Source organism: Trachypithecus francoisi, unplaced genomic scaffold, assembly GCF_009764315.1.
Source record: "Trachypithecus francoisi isolate TF-2019V2 unplaced genomic scaffold, Tfra_2.0 Lachesis_group13, whole genome shotgun sequence".
NCBI lineage: Eukaryota > Metazoa > Chordata > Mammalia > Primates > Cercopithecidae > Trachypithecus > Trachypithecus francoisi.
The window spans coordinates 99,231,467-99,247,846 of NW_022681458.1; the positions used below are offsets into that span (position 1 = coordinate 99,231,467).

The 16,380-nt window shown below is 36.9% G+C and overlaps 1 protein-coding gene across 14 annotated transcripts in view; it reads left to right on the plus strand.

Moving 5' to 3' along the window:
* The window catches only part of GTDC1 (glycosyltransferase like domain containing 1), a 403,927-nt gene that overhangs the window by 331,157 nt on the left and 56,390 nt on the right, over positions 1–16,380 (plus strand). For 8 of the 14 annotated variants that reach the window (XM_033231599.1, XM_033231600.1, XM_033231598.1 and 5 more), the window contains 2 exons: positions 5,139–5,306; positions 9,733–10,086. The exons of 2 other annotated variants lie outside the window; for them this stretch is intronic. In XM_033231599.1, the coding sequence (XP_033087490.1) occupies positions 5,139–5,306; positions 9,733–10,086 (522 nt within the window). The remainder of the gene's footprint in view (positions 1–5,138; positions 5,307–9,732; positions 10,087–16,380) is intronic. 4 more of the 14 variants (XM_033231603.1, XM_033231609.1, XM_033231610.1 and 1 more) reach the window with 1 other exon arrangement.

The window sequence follows — 16,380 nt, forward strand, 5'->3', positions numbered from 1 at the left end:
CCCAAATTTTCTCAGCAGTTTTGATAGCTTGTTCATCTTTCGTGATAGTATATTTTTGTCACTATCAACATAAACATAGTGTCTCCTTCTCTGTTACTTTTCTGATACTCTATTCAGGAAATTTGACCCATCATAGTGTTGTCCCATTGCCCTTTTTCTACCATAGTATTCAGTAAAGTCATGTCATATTCCAAAGGAGACTCTCCAGTTGGAAACACTGTCCTAGGAGAATTCTTGTATGTGTTTGGAAGGAGGAAAGTGATCCTTTCTTCAATACCAGTACATTTTCCCATCCTATTTTCAACCTCCAAATAATGGCTTCCCCTAAAAAAATCATGGAATAGAACACATGATTAGAGACAATTTTTAGGGTTTCCATCAATGCTTCATTGATGCTATAGGAGACATTTGATTCCAAAGGTAATGAGAACACTTGTGAATAAGGTAAATTCTTACATAGAAAGTAGAGCAAGTGTACATGGGAAACAACTACTACTTCTTGCTTGGAAGAGATTACTTCAGATCTATATTGGGAAAATCTTTTATTGTTCTATACCATCATCATATTAAATGAGGTGAATAAATAGAAGCTTTTGAAACTTGGCTTCTGAGTTACAAATAGAAAAAATGATGAGCAAATTATTAAGTTTGGAAAAAGTTAGGTCATTTGAGTGATAGAGATAACATAGTTTAGTAAACACAGTTTAGTTTAAAGATTATATGGGTAATTTACAATTTGGGGGGCTAACAGACCAAAATTAGTATGTGTGAAATGTCACTTCACATACTAAAACCTTCATAGTGCAGACACAACCTCTTACACATAGAAGGATCTTAAATATTTTTTGAATGAATATTTGCTAACTGAGTCAACTCTGTGAGTCGTTCACTGACTGACTAGGGAATGTAGTGTTATCCAATGTGGCTTAAATATGGACGTCATGAAAGGGAACAAGGATTGGCGAGTTTACTTAGATATAGTAAGCTCCTACAACATGTCATGCCCGACACATGTTCTCCTTTTTAATGCTCTCGAGAAATTTACAAGAGCAGATATTACTATCCTAGTTTACAGATTAGAAAACTGAGGTTCAGAGGAATAAAATGATTTGAATAAACTCCAAAACTGAGGAAGTGCCAGTGTAATCCTGTGTACCAACACAGCCTGGATTCTCTCCACTTCAACCTGTTGCTTGAGTGGAGTAACTTGAGGTGCTTCATAGAGATTTCTTTATCTGTCCCCTAAAATAATCTTCCTCACAGGCTTACTGTGGTACCTGAACATATCCCATTTGTGATTACTTCCGTTGAATTAAGGTATTGCCTCTGTTGAAAGGTATAATGCATTGAGCACAAAATATGATGAGTGCATTGTGACAATTTAAGATTAGTTTCCAACATGACCAATAACAGAGAGCCCAGCATGATTCAGAGCTGGATCCAAAGTGGGACTTAGTTTCAAGACAGGCTGCAAGGAGACCCATAGTGGCAGTGGTGGGTGGGGGGGGTGGGGGGGCATTGGGAGTTACCTGGGCACTCAGAAAGTAGTATAAAGACCTTAGGAAACTGACCACCAGTGGGCGGAGAATGCTTTAAAGTGGAGGTAGGAAAATAAAGATTTCTTGTTTTCAGTTTAGCCTAGGACTCTGCCAAACTGTGTTGAATTACTAGAGTAAACCTTGTGTAAACGAGAGAGTTTTGTTGTTGTTCTTAGAGAGCTCTTTTTAGGGGGGAGTGGGGATCGTGAGAAGTGAGTGTACATATGTTAGCAAGGATGGCTCTGGGTTTGATAAACATTTGTTCTGGCAACATGTAAGGTAGCTTTTCTTATTCTCATACATTCATAAGGACCTTAAATTTTCTGCGTGGGAGGAATATATCCTAAAGGGATTTTATAAAATTGAATAAGACAAACTGCTCATACTAGTAGGCAGTTAAATTAGCAATGTATACAATCTAAAACACTTTGCAATTAAGAGAGAATGGGGAATTTAGGCATAATTATTTAAGTTAAATAATGCTAATCACATAAACTGTGTTGCCAGAAGAGGCCATATAAGCAAATGGTATAAATGAGGTTATCTGGAAAGTGTTAGATTTTCAGAAATGACTCTTAGAAATGGTAGTGGGAAATAAAAATATAAAAGAATAGGCTGCTGGAAATAGAACCATCTTTTCCTTATGATAGCCCATATATATCCCAGCTGTTGAAAGGACAGACATCAGGAAATGATGCACCTTTTAAAGCAGAGAAGAGAAAGCTAAAGCTTTTCTTTTTAGCAATGGAAGATTCTCTTTTCAATGGAAGATGCTGTCTTCGCTAAGTGTCGTAGCGAAGGGACCAGACATGGCTAATGAGGTCAGTCTGATAACTACAAATTTTCTTTCCATTTCGGCATGTATTACTCAGGCCAATAAGTAGGGTTTGCTTGTTAATTTTGACTACAGCTGGTTTCTGTGGATCCTGTTTTTCCTATCTTATCACAAATTCTTCATAGTCCAAGCAAGACAGTCTTGCTCAGTATCCTCTCACAGACTGCTGTCAATATTTCATCTTGGCTTTAAAAGTTTGTACCATGAGAAGCAATATTTCAGTCACCAGGCATTGAATACTTAACAACATAGCCTCACAGCCACAGTGGGGCTAGCTGGTGTTCCCCTAGAGCATTTGTGCAGTGTGCATCATGATTGGCTCATCTGTGATTCAAGTTTATTTAAATAATATTCTGCCAGAGTTTTTTACTGAAACCTCCTTCATAGACATGTGCCACCTATTTTATGAATATTAGCTGTTAGCCATTACCAGCAAAGAAGAGCATGCAGCCATACTGCAGCCAGCCAGTCAAGGATAAGTGTGTCTTTCTGTTTAATGATGTGGTATCCAAACATCTAGTTTTAAATTGGGATGGGTTTCCTTGCTTTCGATTCCTTTATTTAGTGAAGATAGTGTGACGAGGAATGGGGGTGTATGTGTATGCATGAGAATGCCATATCAAAATTTTTATTTTTATACTTTATAGGTTATCTAAATCTGCTCATCATATAAGTGATATATTGGACACATGTGGGCTAGCATGATTTTTTAATTATCTTTGATATTTGCTTATGTGGCCAGATTCTAAAAATGTTAATTTTATAATTAATTTCCAGCACATTGTTTGGCAACAATGAATAGTTTTTTGTTGTAAATCACCCAAAGCCTTAGATTGCTGAACTGCCTCAATGTGTCTTCCCAGTTAGTTTTGGAAAAGTTATTTATTTTAATTTCTATTTTCCTTCTCCTCAATTTGGTTTCTATCCAGGAATCTACAGAAATCATTTTGATAAAAACTGTTGATATTTTTTCTGCTGTCATCCATATTAGCCTTGAACCATATTTTCTGTCAGTTTTTCACTGGTTCTCCTGCTTTCTTTTAGACGTCCTTTTGTCTACTGTTCTGTCACATTGGTGTATGGCTTCAAATTTGGCTTTCATCATTTTCCCACGTAAATGTATTTCTCATTCCTTTTGCAATCTCTATTATATTAAATATGCTACTGCCCATCTGGCTGCCCCATGCTTCTCAGACTCTGGCTATGCACCTCCTAGGGCCTCGAGTAGTATTTCCCAGAGTATCCTTTGTTGTCTATTAATTCTTAAGCTGTGTCCTCCAGGGGTGCGTGAGGAGGAGGCGGACAGGTTTCTTACTCCAGTAAGCTTGGAAAACAATGATCACATCCCCATCATGTATTAGGTGCTCAATAGGTACTTACTGAATGAACAAAAAGTGTTAATGAATGAACATATTTATAATATACAGTAACATGTACTTTGGGAAGTTTATAGTAAAGGAATGTTTAGCTTTATTTAACTTAGCATTTTCCAAACTTGTTTTCTCACAAAACCATCTCTGGTGCAACATCTACATGTGTCCCATGGAATCAGTGTTGCACAAAACACACCTGTGAAACACCAGCCTGAGGGATACAACACTGTGGCTCTACTACTCCTCCGTCCCCCAAAGCTGAGCTAGAACATGAGACACGCTGAGCTTTGCCAACTCCCTCTCTCCTTGTCTGCCCCATGTAGGCCAGTTTCCTTATTCCAGTTACTAACACCCTTATATCTCTTCACTGGCTCAAATACGGAATAATCTTTTATCAGTTACACACGCTCTTTCTTTCTCTTTAATCATGCACTAATTAATATCATTTTTTTTACCTACTATCTTCCAAATGTGTTTTGAGAAACAAGATGACTAATAATCTCTGTCATATGGACTTTTACCCTTGGGCATTTATTTATGAGGTTCTATAGGTTGAACTTACTATTGTAAGTACTTTTTATTAAAATCTCTCAAAAAGACAGTTGTGAGGAGTGTATTCCACCATGGCATGCATTTCAGCCATGATATTCTCTTCAGTGGCACATGAATCAACATGAATGTCCCAAGTTGACTTGTTTCATGTTAACCTTATTGCCTGCCTTTTGACTACCTCCATGAGTCAACTGCAAGTACTCTAGCCTTTTGACCAGAGCAGAAATAAGCTAAGGTGCCCAGAGCACTTCTTTTGCTTACCATCAATCTTAGTGGCATTTAAAACTGCTCTTAAATCTTGTCTTTTCCTGGCTGATATGAAAAAGGCAAAGGCCTTTGGTTATTCCTATAGGTCGATCTTAGGTTTGTGTTTGGACATGGGGTCTGTGGTAAGGGGTATACATTTAGGTCTAGAAAGTGCTTGTTCCAGCTGTGTCTTTAAACATTGCCCAACATAGTACTGGGGTTTTGTGGCAATGCCTTTGGAACCATACTGGCAGACAGAGGTGGGGAGGAAAGGAGTTTGAGAGGATGGGCAGCAGGAGAGGGTCTCTGTTTCTGTTTTGCATATTGGCTATTGGTTGGAAAGGAGTTGGGGGTGGAGATCCCATGACTAATAACAGATTGGAAATGATTACGGCAATCAGAATGTTTCTAAAGATAGAAATAGGTTCTGGTGGAGTTTCTAAGAGATCTGGAAACAGGAAGAAGCATTCTGTAAGATGGACAGTAGAATTTCTTTAAGAGAAATGGGGAAATTACTAAATGGGAAACCTGACATATGTGGATCACTGTTTTTCTTCTGACCCTTTCTTTTCTCTCTTTCACTTCTTACCTCAGGACCTTTTCTCTTCTCATTAGCACCTCCACCAGAGTTGGAACTGGGAAAGAGAAAGGAAGTGTTCAGACATGTGCCTATTTGCATAGTCACGTTATTGAGTTAATGCCAGGACAGCACAAACATTCTGTCCAGTTCTATAGAAAAGCCAGTTTCACCCCATCAGTAAGGTATTATTTTCTTTTTTTTATTCGCATAGAACAGTTTATTGCCAGGCTTCTCTTAACTGTACATTATAAATAGTGTCTGATTAAGAATGTTCTGCATGGGTTAATTAGTGTGGTGACTATTATTAAACAAACTGCTTGTTAGTATTATGCCTATTTGATCTTGGTATTGATGTGAAGTAATTGACCATAGAGCTACATTTAGAAAAGCTGAAATAAATTTTTTTTGATTTCTATTATGGCAATAAATTGTTTACATTAAACATGTCTATGAAAATATGAGTTTCGTGGCACAGAGAATCAGAATAGATTGTGTGGGATGGTGGATGTGGTTGGTTTTGTTTTGTTTTTAGAATTATTAATACAGTTGTTCAGCCTAGTTCAAGACTAGGTTTATTGTAACAAAGTAGTAGAAAAATGTTTCAGATTCTGCCTTCATTCTTACCGCAGAGTGTATGAAAACTAAAGTGTTTTTAACTTTCCCCAACTAAAGGAAGTATCCTGTTAGATTTGGCTAATTGCCTAAATACTTCTTTTGGTGACAATTACTATAATGAATAGATTATAAGAAAAATATGAAAAGATATTATAAACAAGGAAAATATAGCTTGTAACTACCTTCTTTCAAGTACCAGATTGTTATCTATATTATTTATTGGTAGGTTGTCCAGTTCTATTATTAAGTTTCCCTAGCTATAGCATTTCCATAGGGAATTGATTCCATGAGCTAATAAATTACACCGTCAGGGAGTTTTTCTTGAAATTGAGCTTAAATTTTCCCATTCTTAATTTCATCTCGTTGCTCCTAGTTACATCCCCTTGTACCAAGCTAAATAATTATTCTTTTTCCTTGGAGACTCTTATTATGTACCCTTCTGGTTGTCACTTAACCAGGCTATTCATATTTAGCTCCTTTAATCTGTCCTCATAAATCATTTTTTCCATTGCCTTAATTATTATTATTGCTCTTCTAAACACTCTCTAATTTTCAAACATATACAGTTCTCAGGTGCCCCAGATGACATCAGCATTTGCAAAGGGTTCTAATCCTGACAGACTTAGTATCTTCCTTCCCTGTGCAACAAGATCCAGAACTAAATGGCATCAGTTCACTGAATCAAATCAACTCTTGCTCATCTTGTCCAATTCAGGATGGTCTAAATGGTGTTTTTTTATGTGCCCTAATTGCATTCAAGGTTTATTTTGATTGTTTTCAATTTTGTGAGATTTGTAAACTGTTTTGGTTACTGCCCCTATTTGTATTCTGCATCTTTCCATGTCCCTATTCACTACCACCTATCAAGTCAGTCATCTGCAACCTGTCTTAATATGGGATTCTATTCATCCTTGAGAACATTTAGGGAACGTTCTCGCAGGCCTCGCACCTTGCCCACAGCTAAATTCCTTGTCAGTTACCAATTGCTGTTGTTTACAGCCCTTTAGCCAATCTCCCATCTCTTTTAATTTGCAATTTTGCTTGCATGCTGGCCAATATAAATGAATTTTATGAGTAAGATGGGTCATGATACTGTTTCCTAAAATGAAGATATGTTGTTTGAATCCCATTGATTTTTTTTTTCTTTTTTTTTTTTTTTTTTTTTTTATGAATCCTTCATAAGCTGAGCTTGTGATTCTGTTAAAATCCTTATTAAGCTTGCCTGGCACTCTTATCTGACATAAATAAATAGGTTACTTCACTTGCTTTATTGTTTTCCAGATATGTACAGATGTTCCTTCTCTTACCATTTGTTCCATTTCTTTAGGAGAATTGAAGATAGTGTCATAGTCATTCTATTTTTTTACCTTTTCTGGTGATCAATGGCAATTTTTTATTGCTGTGTTTTAGTTTCTAGAATCTCTTTAGTATTTTGAATTTGTTTCAGGAAGAAGTTGATTGGTTCCCACAGTAATTTGGGGCCTATGCGGTTTGAAACTATAATCTGTAAATGCCCAGGTTTCTTTCCATTTTAAATCAAGGACTAAATTTACTATTTTATTAGGGCATATTTAAGGAGTTAGCACCACTCTTTGTGTTTTGTCTTTCTATATACAATCATCTAGTTATTACTTGAGGAGTTCTTATGTATTTGTTTGAGTTTCCTCAAGGTATTTGAAATTAGAATAGAAATTTAAATATCTTTATGAAACAAATATAGAAGCCCCCAAAACAAGCTTTCTGGTTCTGGAATGTACATAGTGTCCTACAGCGAAAGACTTTGTTTCTAGCTCCTGTGGCTCCTCCGTTGTTTCTTAGTGTTGCCTATCAGCCCTTGCTTTCAGCCCTTTTTAACGCCCTCTTCCTGTCTCCACGGTGACTGTCCTGAGGCCTCAGTGAGTTTCTGAAAGCCCATCTCCACCTTTGTTCACCTCACTGAAATAGATGAACTGACCTAATGCTTTAATGAGGCAACTCCTTAGATTCTACACTTGCCACCTAAAGCTGTTTTGTTTTTTCAGCTTCATTTTTCTCATCTTCCCTCAGCTGTGTGAGAAAGCTAGGTTCACTATCTTTACAAGACCTTGCTTTTCACCCACACCATGATCACACATGTTATAATGTTTTTCTCCTCCCATCTTATAAGATCTTTCTGTTTCTTCAGGATCCTGCTTCCTCCCCTAGCAAGTATTCCTAAGTGAATAACACTATGCCCATGTGCCTCATTTTTAAGAGTCCAACCTTACCTTCGCCTCCCTTCTCTCTACTCTACCTACTTTTTTCTCTGCCTTTTTTTTTTTTTTTTTTTTTTTGAGACAGATTCTTGCTCTGTCACTCAGGCTGGAGTGCAGTGGTGCGATCTCGGCTCACTGCAAACTCTGCCTCCCGTGTTCACACCATTCTGCTGTCTCAGCCTCCCCAGCAGCTGGGACTACAGACTCACGCTGCCACGCCCGGCTAGTTTTTTTTGTATTTTTAGTGGAGACGGGGTTTCACTGAGTTACCCAGGATGATCTCGATCTCCTCACCTCGTGATCCGCCCACCTCGGCCTCCCAAAGTGCTGGGATTACGGGCGTGAGCCATGGCGCCCAGCCTGCCTCTCTTTCATACACAAACCCTAGCCTCCTGCAGTCTGATTTCTGCCCACACCACTCTTCAAGGTGCACCATCTTCCAGCCGGAGCTGAGAGTGGCCTGTCGGAGTAGCCAGTGACCTATGACGTGACAAGGCCAAAAGCTTCTTCTTTCTGCTCTGTAGCACCTCTGTAGCATTTTATGCCCCATTTTACACATTCTTTGAGGGTTCTTGATTCATTTCAGTAATGTGATATTACTCTCTTGGATTCTCTTTCTACTCTTTCAGATGTTCCCTTGTGCTTTTTCCATGCTTTTTCTTTTTCACCTACCTCCGAAACCCATTTCTTCCCCTACACAACAATTCAGGGAAGGGGCCAAGTTTCTGGATGGGGCTCAGGAACTCTGAGAAAGCACTTGGTAGCCTGGCCTAGTCTACCCCTCTAGACCTTATATCCAGACCTACATCCCAGTCTCTTTGGGTTGCATGTTATTTCCTAAGGAGTTGTATTTCTTCACCCCTTTTTCCTTTGGTCACATGTTCTGTGACTCTAGAGCTTCCCTGACTCTGTCTTGCAAAATCCTTTACCTAAAACCTTTAAGCCTTTCCTGAGCCCCAAATCAGCATTAATCTCTTCTTCCCCTCCATTTAAAAAAACCGGAATGGCCATTGTATATATAGTATGTTCCAAGGTAGGTTAGTTGGCTGTTCATGTGTCTGTCTCCCACTCTGCTCTAAGCACTACTGGTTTGCTTTCCAATAGACGGTGAGCTCCTTGAGGATAGCCCCTCTATCTGTATATGTGGCTTACAGGATTTAAGCTATACTTTTTTAAGGTTTCGTTTTATTTTGATTCTCTATCAATAAGTAACAGGTACTGAACTCTATGTGATAAAGTGTCATGGAAAGATAGGAAATATACTTCAGGAAACATTAGCCAAGTCAATTTAATACAAAGTATATTCAGGTGCCCAGGAATACAGAACAGTCATGAGCAGAAATGACCAGTGTTAATCAAGGCAGTTTCAAACATTTTTGTAGGTTAATGAACAAGTATGGCCTGAAAATAAGCACTGGGCCATGTGGTGATTGGAAAACACAAAATGGAAATCCAGAAGGATGAGTGAGGGAAGAGTGATAAACCATCCCTCTAATGTTATGTTTTATGGTATGTGCAGTGCAAGTTCTATAGCCATAGAAACTCTTTGGAAACCATTCAAAGACAGCCCAGTCCAATTTCAAACTTTTGAACTTCTCTTAGTGGCTACTACTTTTTGCACTTTTTCTGGAATTTTTGTATAACATCTTTATTTTTTCTCAGTTTTATATATAATCATTATGTCCTTACAGGAAGGTAAAGGACAAATTTTACATATTTTTTGCCACTAAAAGTATGTTGCATTCTTTTTTTGTAACAGATTCATGCCCAAGCACAAAACAACCCATTTAAAGAAGATACTCAGCCTTAAAGGAAATGGCGGTACGGTTCTATCCATGGCCCTTCCTTTTCAGCCGGAGCAGAGAGATTCGGAGGGTTTATTGAAGAATTCTAATTCAGAGTGTGATGCACACTGTGGCCTTGATACTGCACGACGAGAATACTTGGGTAACTCATTAAGACAGGAGTCAGAGTTGAAAAAGTCCACCTCGCCAGAGAATTCAAGCTCTCATTGTGGTGAAAATAAACAAAATCTGACTGTTAATCCCTGTGCCACTTTGGGTGGAGTTGCTAATCAGCAAAGACTGCTGCACATTGTCTGGCCTCACAGGTGGTAAGTCAAGGCATGCCAATTTAGTAAGAGTTGTAGAACTGGTAAAAGAAAATATATTTTGTTGATTGACATAATAATTTACTGTCCTTACTGCTTTAGAAAAAGATTATTTTAATGTAGTGGTATTACTCATGATCTGCCAAGGTGATACTACTAAATATCTTCACATTAATGGTCATGCGCTTAGATTAAATTTGAATTACAGATAACGATTTGCAGTGATCTACTCAACTAACAGTAGTGGGTAGGCACTTCTAGCATATCAAGTCTTGTTCAAAAAGTTTCAAAATATAAGAATCAGATTCCATTTTATGCACACGCACACACACAGTTATCACAAAACTCTTTCATATATATACACTGATAAAGCAATACTAACATTAAAGCTAGAATAATTTCCATTATTTACTACTTTGGCCAGTTTCAACGGGGTGGCTTCATTTTACTTGTCGTAATATGTATATCAGTACATTTGAAACCATTCCCTTCACTCAGATGCCTCTGTATTGTGCTAAGCAAAATACTTTCTAGCTGAGTCTTTTCTAAACAGAGAAAAATCAACTGCAGCATGTAATCTCACCAAATATAAACTCAAACTTAACCCTGGCTCCTATAAATTAGGATTTAAAGAGGTAAAATGTCCTGATAATCTTCTGGTATTAGGCATGAACATTTTAATCTAGTTTTTATTCCTCCCAGTTAGTTTAATCTGCATGTGGCCTGATTAGAGTTCACTTCCCCCACAGATTATGGTCTCTTTATTGCAGAGATGCTAGGCTGATCATTAGGTCCGATTTTCTGAGAGCAACCGTTTGCAGGTGAAGTAATAAGCACACCACACCGGCCGGGCAAAGCGCCTTTGCCGAGGATTTGCCTTCCAGCACATTAAAACTCTAGAAGCTCTCCCAGCTGATCTGCAGCATCTGGTACCTAAAGGGATTTTCATCTTTGATTCTAAATGTATGAACGTAAAATGTAGGGATTGAAAGTTGATGTGTAATGTGTTTTTGAATTTGTTTGTGCAACTTCACACTTCCAGCATAGGCTTTCTAAGGTAGTAACAGGTATATTTAAATCATATTTTACTTCGATTGTGACAGCGTTCAATATTCTTTGATGTGATTTTAAAATGCAGTGGGTCTAGATGAGATTAACCTGTTTCAAGGTAAAATAGATGTCATCATTTACTCCCTTCTGAAAAGCTTTTTCTTTTATTACATTAACCTTTGGTTGTCGCTGAAGTACTCTTTATTGCAAGAAAATCAGTTCTAAAAGTTGGTTCCAGGTTATCATGAAAATGTTAAATTAAATAATTTCTAGTCTGCTTTTACAAAACAGCAATATGGAGGGCAGAGTGAAAACCATGTTATTCAATACTTTGCACAAAATAAGACAGAGCTATGTTAATAAAATTAACAATATTAAATTGAATAATTCCCTCTCTTTCTTTGTATATTTTTGCTTTAATTTAATTTAATTGCCTAAAGTTAGTTGTTTAAAGAGCTGCAGCATTATGTTTGTGCACATTCTTATTGTTAAAGCTAAATTATTTTTAATTTGGAGAAGAGGGAAAAAAGCCGCATCAGCAAGAGTAAATGCCAAAATATAAAAGTAACACATTCATCCTTACGGGTAATATAGTAGAACATTGGAAACTTGGAGGTTGCCAGACACATAGCTAACATTAGGGCTAATTTTGAAAATCTAGCATGCAGTCAATTTTACTGATGCCTGGGGACATACAAGGTAGAAGCTGACAAGAGAACTAATTTTGTTTGGGTTATTTACTGCTATGCATCATCCGCAGGTTCCCGCCTGACACACAGCTATATGAAGGGGGATATTATCACACACTAAAAATTTATGTTGACATTCGATATTTGTTCAATATGTCAGCAGTATTACTTTCATAATCAAAAGAGTAAGAAAAAGAGAAAAGAAAAGCACTTTATGCTCATATAGATATATCTTTTTAATAACAGTCTATAAGGTTAATATAGTTTACCTTTGAGAGTATACAATGAAAACAAGCAGGGTTAGGAGGGGAAATGACAGAAAGCATCAACCCGAGCTGTTTGTTTGCCATTACCTAAGCGAGCCATGTCAGCTCTCTGGCCCGCGTCTGATAGCTATTTGTTGTACAGAGAGCACAGCATAAAAAAAATATCAAACTCTTAATACTATTGTGTGCCCATAACCATCTGTCACTGCTAGCCTGGAGATGAGAGGAAGATTACGAGGAATAAACACTGAGCCGCCGAGCATTGGTAAAGCCTTCGGGCAAAAAACTCTTGTGGGGACATCAAAGACATTCTAATTCCGAGGCAGTCAAGGATTACAGTGTGTAACCTGTGCTGACAACAGATAAATGACTGGCAATATTGTGCCAGAGCTGTTGGGTCCTGCATGGAGTACTGATGATGATGATGATGATGTTATCTTGCAGAATGGACTCTGCTGGGATAATTTTATGATAAAACACTTTTTTCAAATGCCACTGGGTCTAGGCAGACATTTACTAGCTACAGGGGTAGCAATCAGTTTCTTCAAAATTTACTGTTCTAAGCCCATTAGAGTTCCATCGCAGCAAGACTCTTCAATGAAAATCTAAAACGCCTATATTTTCGTTAGGAGAATTTATGCAAATGTTGTGAGCTGAACTCCTACCCTTTAGTGGTAGATGCTTTATCATCTGATTTATGTAAATTTGCTCATAAAAATACAGTTTATTTTTAATTGGTGAATATGAATTAGAAAATTAAGATTCTGGTTCAGCATTCATCAAACATCCCCAGCTACAAGCACACATTTCTTTAGACCCCTGATCGTATGGGTGGAAATCATATAATTGACCAGTCAATATGAATGGTATTCAGAAGGAAACTATGGTTTCTACTACAAATGACCAGGGATGTGTTTCTTATTCATCCCCCTTAGTTTGAGCCTTCCCCATCCTTGTACTTCACATATTCTTGTCAGTATTTTGAGCTGCCTTAACTCCCTGCTTGAAAAGGAGGGTTTTCTTTACAGTAGCCTGCAGGAAGCTCTTTAGAAGCAGCAAGTCTGTTGCATTTTTACCTTGGCCATGTATCTTTACCAGAGAAAATGCATTGATGATTGTTTCCATGTAAGCCTAAAGGAGAAAAGAACACTGGAGAGTGCCGTTGGATTCTTAGATCTTGTCATTACCTTGCCTAACGAAAGAAAAATAAAACCCTCCTCTTTATCATAAAAAAGTATGCCCATGAAATCATGCAGTTGCAGTAGCCAACTCTAAAAATGAAGTGATGCTGACCTCATTGTGTTAGTTCCACACTGGGATCATGAATGGTCTAAAATATAGTGTCAGCCTCTAACATATCTCATACTAAGTCAACCAAATGTAGAGCCTACTTGCTAGAATATGTATCAAAATCAAAAGTGACATTTTCTAGAAGACACATTCTGGCTTTAAATCTGTGTTAAAATGTCTGTGCATGAGAACAGGCCCTTAAATGCAATACTTGCCCCTCTCCTCATTCTTTCTCAAACTGAGCTTGTCAAGGATTATAGTGTGCAACATCTGCTGACAGTAGATAAATAACTGACAGTATTTTAGCAGAGTTGCTGGGTTCTCTGCAGAGTAATTTGTTTTCTCCTTTCTACCCAGCCCTTAATGTTTTGTTATAAACATCTATAGCAAGGCATGGTTAATAGAAGTGACTTATAGAGAAAGACCTGTAAAAAACAGGCTGCAATTGGCACTGCTTTTTTTTTTTTTTAACTATTTTCTTTCCAAATATTATACAAATATTGTAATATTAATCCACGTTCCGGCCTTTAAGCATTCTCTAATAATTATTATGATGGGCATAAAAGACACACTGCTGGAAGGACCAAAAAAAACAAGTTTAGACTATATTGAAAGATCACTCTCTCAAGGCCACAGGTCTCAAACTCTTTGGTCTCAAGACCCCTACATACTCTTAAAAATTACTGGGATACCAAAGAGCTCTTGTTTGTTGGGATTATACCTATCTACATTTACTGTATTAGAAATTAAAACTGAGGAAAAAGTTTTAAAATCTACATTAGAGTGTTTTAAAATAGCAATAAAGAACCAAATATATGTTAACATAAATAATGTGTTTTTATGAAAATTAACTGTATTTTCCAAAAAAAAAAAAAAATCAGTGAGAAGAGCAACATTACATTTTTAAAAATCTATGTCTGTCTAAATAGAAGATATTTGGATTCTTACAACTGCTTCAGTGTTTAATTTGTTGCAATATCTTCTTTTGGTAGAAGTTTATGAAGAAATTCTGCCTCACAAAGAAATATAGCTGGAAAAGTTGAGTGCTTAATGATTTCTTCAGATGACTGTAGATATTCTTCTTTGATACTATACCAAAACTTGACAAGTAGGAGTTTTTGCTGCAATATGGAATATGAAACCACATAAATGATTCCTTCATGCTCCATTGCATGGAGTTTGAATGGATTTTGTAGCATCATGCATTGGTTATTTGGGAAATATAGGTTCACCAAATTGAAGATCTTCTAAATGTTGACACAATTCATTATACAATTTCAAAAAATCATATTTGTTAATATCAGCATTGATCTCTTAAAGAGACATTTTTGAGTAATGGGAAGCTGTCAAGCTAAGAGTGTGAGTGCAGTTTTTTCAAAATTCTAATGTTCCCTTAAAAGCTTAAATTTATCATTGCAACAAGTATTATCACTTGTTTTTCCTTGAGTGACAAGTTCACACGGTTCATGTTTGAGAAAATGTCTGCCAAATAGCAAAGTCTGATTAACTGTGGTTTGTCTATCAGTTGTTCTTTGAAATAAAGTCACTGTTTCATGAAAAGACAACTAGTTTAGCTCACAACTCAAACAAGCATACAAATACTTTTCCTCAGGACAGCTATTGTATCTTGGTATGCATGTGTGTTCCTCATTTTATTACATAGAATATTAAAAAATATCAAGGGGATGAACTTTAATAAAATTAATAAATTTTACTGCTTCTTCAAGGACATGCTTAAGTAAAACAGACTTATTTGTGCCATTGCCTTGAATTGTGCTAAAGCACCAGCAGCTTTATTCACCAGTGTTTTTCACTATGAGGGCCTATGTCAACACAGAGAAAAAGGCAAATTACATCTTTAGTATCCTTATGAAAATGATTTTACTTTGCAGCCTCCTTGAAAAAGTCTTGAATACACCCAATAATTCAGACTACCCTTTGAAAACCACTGTCAAATGGAATCGATGTGATGTATGTAAATATGGCTGCCACCAGCCATTGGAATTGCCTAATTTTTTGTTCTCATAGACTAAATTTTTTTTCCCTGAATATTAACATACTGTATTTTTTTGGTTTAAAACTTGACAGTGAACAAGGGTTTATCTTATAAAAGTCAACTCTCTCAACCAAACACAATTTGTCTCAATGTGGGCTAAGTAGCTAGGAAACCCTAGGATACAGATCTATGATATAAGAAATTCTGCTCAGATCATTAAACCTCTGTGATTGGCCCATAATTGGATGCATTCTTGTTAATAAAAATAAGTGGGCCATGAGGCATGTTAAAAAGTTTGAAATTATTAGAGGAGCCATAGTGATAAGTTCTACCATGAGCTCATCACTTGGGATATAGGGAAATTATCAAAGCTCTTCGCTTAAAGTAGAATGACTTTTTAGGAGCTATATGGTATTTGCAGCATTTTCCATAAAATAATGATAAATCAATTTATGCAAAGTTGATATAAAGAGTGTGAATTCAGAAAGGACAAAGTCCAGTCATTGAGAATGAAAAACAGTTTTGAAACGAACTTAGGTGGGTCGCTGAAGTAAAACATGTACCATAATATTGAATGACTTTGACATCTATATTTTTAGAAACTTTGGCAATTTCTAACACAATATATGATTGATATAAAATGGAAAATTATGCTTTATTACTTGGTACTAAAATAAATTGCTCTGTTTCACTCTTTGACTCTCTGAGGTTTAGAAATATAACTTCAAAAACAAAATCAATGACTAGTCTTCTGAAAGGATGTGTTTTGGATGATTGAATGATATGCTTTTCAGGCCAGAATAAACTTACCTTGGTTTTCTCATTGCTGACATAACTTAGGAAAAGTATGGTGAGTAGGCCATCTTAAATCTTTTAGGCTCTTCTGGTCATTACCTTGTAATAGAATACTTTGAGAAGGACAGAGGATAATGTGGGGTGGAGAATACTTTTGGAAATCAGTCTTCAGGAACCATGCTAGGCTGTGAACAGAAGGGCAAAGTGCTAA